Source organism: Tachysurus fulvidraco, chromosome 4, assembly GCF_022655615.1.
Source record: "Tachysurus fulvidraco isolate hzauxx_2018 chromosome 4, HZAU_PFXX_2.0, whole genome shotgun sequence".
Taxonomy (NCBI): Eukaryota; Metazoa; Chordata; class Actinopteri; order Siluriformes; family Bagridae; genus Tachysurus; species Tachysurus fulvidraco.
The window spans coordinates 2,030,006-2,038,676 of NC_062521.1; the positions used below are offsets into that span (position 1 = coordinate 2,030,006).

At 37.1% G+C, this 8,671-nt stretch overlaps 1 protein-coding gene across 3 annotated transcripts; it reads left to right on the top strand.

Annotated features, from left to right (window-relative positions):
• Window positions 1–868: 868 nt before the first annotated feature.
• LOC113656736 (4-galactosyl-N-acetylglucosaminide 3-alpha-L-fucosyltransferase 9-like) lies at window positions 869–7,008 on the top strand. 3 transcript variants are annotated; one of them, XM_027168116.2, is made up of 3 exons: window positions 3,326–3,476; window positions 4,818–4,906; window positions 5,007–7,008. In XM_027168116.2, exons 2-3 carry the CDS (start codon window positions 4,886–4,888, stop codon window positions 6,126–6,128), a joined length of 1,143 nt encoding a protein of 380 aa, XP_027023917.1. In that variant the 5' UTR covers window positions 3,326–3,476; window positions 4,818–4,885; the 3' UTR covers window positions 6,129–7,008. The 3 variants fall into 3 exon arrangements, with proteins under 3 accessions (XP_027023949.1, XP_027023917.1, XP_027023940.1); XM_027168148.2 differs by lacking the exons at window positions 3,326–3,476; window positions 4,818–4,906 and adding an exon at window positions 869–904; XM_027168139.2 differs by lacking the exon at window positions 4,818–4,906 and having other exon boundaries at window positions 3,327–3,476.
• Window positions 7,009–8,671: the final 1,663 nt, after the last annotated feature.

An 8,671-nucleotide genomic window follows, 5' to 3' on the forward strand; every position in this document is an offset into this window, starting at 1 on the left:
CTATGCCTCAATTAATGTTAGAACTTTTTCATTTGAATGTATAGAATAAACTAAGTGCTCAGGCTGGGTAAAGAATTTGACAGATTTTCTGACATTCTTTTATCACATATGGAGTTTCTGGTATCACCTTCCTACTTCCTCTTTTATTACTGTACCTCATTCCTCAGTGAACACACTCGGGTAAGCTACCATTAAATTATTAAAAATTAAAAACAAACCCCACACTTTTTTATAAATGATTCATAAAAATCCAGACTTGACCCAAAATCTTTTGACACCTTCTCAGTGCTGCATTCAGCCAGGTAACATTAATATTTTGAACGCAGGTTTGTTGCTTCACCTATTGTGTCTGTAGTTTGATGTGTTACCAGGTTATCAGGAGAACAGGACAGATTCAGAGAACCAGCGTGTGTAGGCATAGTTGCACAAGGAAACCATGTCTGAGGAAAAAAAAATAGTGTTTAAGACAGATCAGGACATCTGAGTCACAGATGCATTTGCACAGAACCCAGAATAACTTACAAAGCTGACAGGCTCGGTAATATTTGCGATACCGATGCTCGTCTTTCATGTCTTTGTCTTTATGTATTCTATATTCTGTGTATTTTGTTAATTGTATTCGTCTAATGTGTGTACTGTATGACTGCAGCCTGGTGATGGCCCAAAACAAATTTCTCTACTGGGGACAACAAAAGTTTACCTTATCTTACCTTTAGAGGATAGGCGAGGTCAAGCTTTTTTTTTAATTTATTTGCAGTTTAATGGGCCCAAGAGGCTGCAATAGGTGTAGCTATTGAAATCAGTTAGGGTGGGGTGGCTCAATGGTAGCTCTATGAAGTTCAGGAGGTTTCTGATTTCTGGCATCAGAAACCTCCTGAACTTCATAGAGCTACCATTGACTACGGTATAGTAATCAAAAACCATATATATTTACATAACTGGAAATATTTAGATAACATATTTATGTACTTAAAGGATAAGGAATAAGGATTGTCTTGATGTAAAGAATTTTCACAACCCTGATTACACTATTCATGTAATAGTATTGAACCGTTTACAGATACAGCTATATTAATAACTTAAAATGTGTCCCTATAACAAGCACCTGTTATAGTTGTATGTTCAAACTTCTGTATTTTTTTCTCTTTCTGTTGTTGTAATAAGAGAATAAAGTCAGCACTTTGATGCCCAAACAAACCCGAGGTGTCCTTTTCTACATTTTGTGCATGTCGTTTTAGTCTGCATTTATCTATTTATAGCTACAATGAATACGCAGTAGTTGTAGGTTGTATCAGCTACTGTATACACATCGTTCCTTCACCAGCTGGAGTTTTTTTTTTTAAGTTTTGTTGAAAGAGAAATAACACAGATAATCACAAAATGCCAGATTCTAAGAAACTGACATTTTCGCTTGTTAACACAAGTGTTGTTTTAGCTGAACAAATTTCCCATTGAAGAGAAAAACACTTCAATTTGGTGTCAGAATAATTTCATTTACAGTTTACACAGAACCCAGAATAACTGACAAAGCTGACAGGCTCAGTAATATTTGCAATACCGATGCTTGTCTTTCATGTCTTTGTCTTTATGTATTCTATATTCTGTGTATTTTGTTAATTGTATTTGTCTAATGTGTGTACTGTATGGCTGCAGCATGGTTGATGGCCCAAAACAAATTTCCCGACCGGGGACAATAAAAGTTTACCTTACCTTACATTTAGAGCAGTGGTCCCCAACCCCCGGGCCGCTGGACCGGTACCGGTCCGTGGACCAAATGGTACCGGGCTGCCCAAGGGACATTAAATTATTTCCCTTTTATTTACTGTGGTGTATATCTCTCGGGTTTGTGCGACATTCCATGGATGAGAGGTTAACCGGGAGCTGAGAGACGTCACCTAAAGCCGCACCAATTCCACGCATGCGCAAAATATCATGATATCGGCCCGGGTTTAGGTGACGTCTGGAGCGGAGCGGCTGCAAGCGGCAGTGGCGTTGTAGCTTTGGTGGAGAGAAGGTGTGTATCGCTCTTCTCTCTGTTCACCGGTACTTTCTCATGTTTAACAGTGCTTGGTGTACGTGTATATTCTGTTTGCTCAAATTTAAACCACAAATTAGCAAAAATGAGTACGAAACAGACGTCGTTAGAAAGTTAGAAACTCTGCCGGTGTTCTGGATTAAAGTCATGGCGGAATACCCTGAGATTGCCAGCACAGCACTTAAATCCCTATTGCCATTTCCAACATGCTATCTGTGTGAAGCGGGGTTTTCTGCAGTGACGGCAACCGAAACAAAATCACGGAATAAACTGTACATTAGCAACACATTCCGGGTGTCATTGTCTCCTATTACCTCAGATGGAACTGTCCCGTTGCAAAGAAACAAGCTCAGGGTTCTCACAGATTTAGCGTTGTAGTGAGTTAAAAAGGCATGTTTAAATACAATTAAATTAAAATTATTAATTTTAATTTAATTGTATAGCCGAAACCCCCCACCCCCAACCCCCAGCGGGCCACGGTAAAATGATCAAACATTGACCGGTCCGTGGCGAAAAAAGGTTGGGGACCACTGATTTAGAGGATAGGCAGGGCCCAAGAGGCTGCAATAGGTGTAGCTATTGACATCAGATAGGGTGGGGTGGTAAGTTTTTTTCTTCTAGCAGATGATTATTACATGATGTACTCAGTCATTAACAGACAGTTCTAGATTGCTGAAGAGTTGCAGAAGGCCTGAAATCAGAAACCTCCTGAACTTCATAGAGTTACCATCAACTAATCAAAAACCATATATATTTACATAACTGGAAATATTTAGATAACATATTTATGTACTTAAAGGATAAGGAATAAGGATTGTCTTGATGTAAGGAATTTTCACAACCCTGATTACACTATTCATGCAATAGTACAGTTTACAGCTACAGATATATTCACAACTTAAAAGTTGTCCCGATTCTAAGAAACTGCCATTTTCGCTTGTTAACACAAGTGTGTTGTTTTAGCTGAACAAATTTTGCAATGAAGAGAAAAACACTTAAAATTGGTGTCAGAATAATTTAATTTACAGTTTACACAGAACCCAGAATAACTGACAAAGCTGACAGGCTCAGTAAAATACCGATGCTTGTCTTTCATGTTTTTGTCTTTATGTATTCTATATTCTGTGTATTTTGTTAACTGTATTTGTCTAATGTGAGTACTGTATGACTGCAGCATGGGTGATGGCCCAAAACAAATTTCCAGACTGGGGACAATAAAAGGTTACCTTACCTTACCTTTAGGGGATGGGCAGGGCCCAAGAGCCTGCAATAGGTGTAGCTATTGACATCAGACAGGGTGGGGTGGCGAGTTTTTGTCTTCTAGCAGATGATTATTACGTGATGTTCTCAGTCATTAACAGACATTTCCAGATTGCTGAAGAGTTGCAGAAGGCCAGAAATCAGAAACCTCCTGAACTTCATAGAGCTACCATCGACTACGGTATAGTACTTATAGTATAGTATACTTATATGTATTTAAAGGATAAGGAATAAGGATTGTCTTGATGTAAGGTATTTTCACAACCCTGATTACACTATTCATGTAATAGTATTGAACCCGTTTACAGCTACAGCTATATTCACAACTTAAAAGTTGTCCCGATTCTAAGAAACTGACATTTTCGCTTGTTAACACAAGTGTGTTGTTTTAGCTGAACATATTTTCCATTGAAGAGAAAAACACTTCAAATTGGTGTCCGAATAATTTCAAGGTTTAAGATTCTAAGAAAATATTTTAAATCACTTTTCCCCACAAAAGTTTTAGCTAAACACTGTTTATTTGTTTCTCATGAGTATAAACTTTGAATTATTAGATCATTTCTAAATAAACTGAGTTGGTTGTGTTGTTTCGTGTTGTATTGTTGAATCATGTGGAAATCAAATTTTTTTTATTGTAAAATCAGATAAATTAATACCTTTTATTTGACACCTCTTATTTGATGTTACAAGTTATCTGAGCTGATAGATTTTGAGGTTTACAGTATCTGGTTTATGTAGTAGATCATTGTGTACATTTCTACAGCACAAAGCTGCGTGATGCAACACATTTAAGTCACACTTTACCTTTACCCGCAGGAACCCATTTCTTGTCTCAAACATTCTTTGTGAACCTGTAACATTAGTTAATCTGTGTTAAATATTGTGTAAATAAATAAAGAACAGTTATTGTACAGCTTGACATGACAACTAAGTACTATGAAGTATTTCCTGAGCCATGTGTTAAAAGACATTTAAAAACAAACATTTTTAAAAAATAAAAATAAAAAAAAATAATAATTAAAACTAAATGAAGTAGATTGAAGAGAAAATTTACAATGTGCATCACTTTTGTCATTCTGATTTATTATCTTGTGATTTGTGTGAATATATAATAATAGAGGGTTTTTTTTTCTTCGTATTTTTGTGCTTCAATTTGCCTTTTTGGATGAGTTTTCGATTTCTTCTTTTATTTTTTTGGTCTATTATATAGAGGCGATAATAAAACAATAGCAAGAGACCTGAAAGCAAATGGTCAGTCGATTTTACTCCTAAATATGCTAAAAAAAAGTCCTACACCCATAAAGTTCAACTCTGCTCAACTTTCTGACATTTTCTTAACATGCCCACTTTTATTCACTGTTACTTACGTTGCCAGCTCTCACTGACACGACATTATCTGGTTGAGCGCTATCACAATGCCATAATTGGATAACCTAAGAATCTTTTTCAGAAAGTTCATCTAGATCAAAAGTGCATCTATTTTAGTGAGATATTAAGTCTAGAATATCTTTTCATTTCAAAGACCTAGAAAAGTATTGGAACCATCCGTCCATCACACCATTGGTGCACCATTATCTCTTCCCTTGAAATATGGTACACTTCTACAACCAGGTTTGTGGCCTTTTCTTCTGGTTCCCTGATTCTGACTCTTGAAAGATCCTATGCCCAAGAAAGTACCCATGTTCTTTTTTCTGTCTGTTTTTCTTTTCAGTGGTCAGGGATGATGATGATGATATCTACATCAAAATTACAACAGTTTTGCCTGATAGTCACTTGCTGGCTTGCGGGACTCTTCTCTTGCTTGGTGTTTGTTCAGTATTCCTCATTTACTTGTGAACCGGAACCCATTCCTTATTATCGATCTTACAATAATGTAAACACCCTTAATCCCACTCCAGATCAACAGGAGGAAAAACCCATCCTGCTGCTGTGGATGTGGCCTATGGAAAAGCGGTGGGACTTTAAAGACTGTAAAGCCATGTACAACATTGACGGCTGCCAATTGACCGATGACAAAAACCTCTATAACCAATCAGACGCAGTCCTCGTTTTCCACAAAGGTATCAAAAGGGACCTGTCCAACCTTCCGCCGTCTCCTCGGCCTCCATTTCAAAAATGGATCTGGCTTCACGTCGAATCCCCGACCAACACGGCGAGGATTCCCGGTTTGGAGAAGCTTTTCAACCTCACACTGAGCTACAGACAGGATGCCGACATTTCTGTGAGGTATGACCTCACGGTCAGCAAGAAGCCAAACGAAGACTTTGTGATCCCAAAGAAGGACAAGCTCCTGTGTTGGTTCGTGTCCAACATGGCCCTCTATAGTGGAGTAGGGACCAGGCTGAAGTACTACGACGAGTTAAAGAAGCACATCAATGTGACTATTTTTGGAGGAATGGTTGGCAAACGCTTGAAAGATGAAGACTACTACTCCACGATGGCTAGCTGTAAGTTCTACCTCTCTTTTGAGAACTCCATCCACATAGACTACATCACAGAGAAAATAAATGGTCCTCTTTCAGTTGGGACAGTTCCGGTTGTCTTGGGGCCACCGAGAGAAAATTACGATCAGTTTACTCCGAGTAATGCCTTCATTCACATCAGTGACTTCCCTGATGCTGCATCACTGGCTAAATATCTGCTTCAGCTGGACAAAGACGATGAAGCGTACAAGCGCTATTTTGACTGGAGAAAACACGTAACAGCGACACCGCATCTAATCTTTCCTTATCAAGAGTTCATCATATACATCTGTCATGCCTGTGAATATATTGGAAGGTACAAAGACTATAGAGCTGCAAAAGACCTCTACAAGTGGTGGTTTTCATATTAGGTTTTCATCTTAGGGACTGGGCTTAGGTTTCTTTATAAACTGGTTTATTCCCGATAACATGCTCAAAATAATTCCTGATAACGTACATCCTCATGATAGCAAGCGAGTGACTATTCATTACAGTGCATTACAATAGAAATAAAACATAAATGTCAGTACTGTGTGCATTAAGTGAAAAGAATATTACATTATTCTTCATTATAGACTATTTATTTTTTAGCTTTTAAAACACAGTTTAAACTAATGCTATTCATTAATACATATGATGGTGAGTAAAATTTTTTCTTACACTTTTTATTTCCAAATAATTTTTAGACTTTTTTTTACTCAATGCACTTAATGACATTTTTTTATTCATATTTTCTAAATGTAAAAAAAGAAAAGAAGAATCATTATTCATAGATATTACAATGACATAATAATTATGCATTACTTTAAACATGAAGATGCTGATGATTTCCATTTGTAGCACAGCACAAATGATCACATCTTCTTTCATAAGACAATGTCGGTCTACACCGAGGTGGTGGAATATAACTTAAAATAAGTTATTGCCTCTCTCTGAAATTTTTTACTTAGATGTTATTTTTTTCCTGATTGTTTGAAAAAAAAGAAAAAAAAATGGTTTGAAGAGAGTTTTAGACTTCTGGTATCCTTTGAGTGTGCTGACGAACCAGCATTGATGTATTCGCTAACAGTGACGTTAAAGCACTTTTATATGTCACTTTGGACGAGTGCATTTGCCAATCGGTGTAAAGTTATATAAAAATTCAGATCTTTATCAGCAGAAAAATGCACAGAACATTAAGTGATTTGATTTGGATATGGTTTATTTGATTTGTCGGCTCAAGTGGCTAACCCAAGATAAAAGCTGTAGTAAGAAGCAGTGGCAAATTTTTTTCACTCATAACCCTGTAACTACGTAACGATACTCCTGAAAATCTATGGAGCAATACTCGAGAACCTGCAGGACATCTGATTGTGCGAGAGAACCATTGAAAGGAAAATAACAATGCTTACAGTAGAATGAAGGCTTGGAATGTATTTTGCAGTAGTGTTTTTTTTTTTAGTCATCTGTATAATAATGTTTATTATCTGACTTGTTGGGGTTTGAACTTTCCTGTTCTTCTTGTTTATTTTTTCTGGTAAATACTGAACATGATTGACAACTTAAAATGTTTTTTTGTGTTTGTACGTAAAGGATTAAGTATAAAAGTCTTGTTTGTTCAAGTCAGTTTAAACAATGGAAATTTTGTCTCAAAGAATAAAAATATTCAGAATAAAAAGCTGAACGTTGAAATGTATACTTATCGCTAATGAGCTAGACAGAGGCAACATCTACTCTATCTTCTGGCAGGAGAAGTGAATCAAAAGTAAGGTCATAGTACTTCATGATACAGACGGGAGTAAAAGAAGAGTATCAGAGAAGCGATGGTTTTCCTGCTTTTTTACACAAAGCAGGAAAACCAATCGTTCGAATTGAATAAAAAAAAACACAGAAACAACATTATAAACAAATAACATAATAAACATCTTACCTCAGGTCCTGTTCTTGTCTCAGTTTCATGTTTTTTTTTCTGTTTAAAACAACACAAGAGATCACAAGATTTTCTACTTTGCCATGACTGATTTGAGATTTAAATGATCTTTCCCAAACACAGAGCATGAACTGGATGTGGGGATGTGGCAGCTCAGTGGTTAAGGTGTTGGAGTCATGAGTTTGAACTCCAGGGCCTCGAAGCTGCCACTTCTGCGCCCCGAGCAAGGCCCTTGACCCCCAGCTCAGCTCAGCTGTAAGTCACTCTTGATAAGGGTGTCTCACAAATTCTGTAAATGTAACCTCAAATCAAGTCTGAGGAATTGCCTGAGGCATTATCCACAGGGGCAACTCTCAGGGAGGGAGGGGCAAAAGGTCTTCCCTGTCAATCACAGCAGCACAAGCCTATCAAGGGAATCTTTACTCTGAGTGTGCTACACTGACAAGGTGTGAGAACTGTACTTTTTACTAACATCCAGTGAAGGTCAATTCCAGTGAATCAAATAAACCCTATTAACTTTGATACTGTTGTTACTGGTGAATACTTCAGCACAAACATAATCAAGCCAAAAAGCTTATGTCTTTTCATTCACCAGAGTAGCAGACCATAGTACATGTAAACAGTGTGATATTTATGTTGTAATACAACATCCTGCATGTATGTTGAGTAAGTCATTATTTCACCAGCTCACCTGAAAAAGTATGAAACATTTAAATAACATTCCTCCACATTGTCCTGCACTGCTTCATGGTAATAGTCAGGTGAGATTTTCACATGTTTCATGTAACAATGATGTTCGTGAAAAATGTTGTATTTCATTAAAATAAAGCAGGTAAAAAGTAAGCAATTAAATATAGCAGTAAGTCCACATGGTTGAGTATTCATTACAGATATACAACTTTTATGGAACATATTTTACTGATACTTGTGTTTGTGTGTGTGTGTGTGTGTGTGTGTGTGTGTGTGTGTTTGGCCTGTGACTAGTGTAGTCCAGGGTTTTGGCTC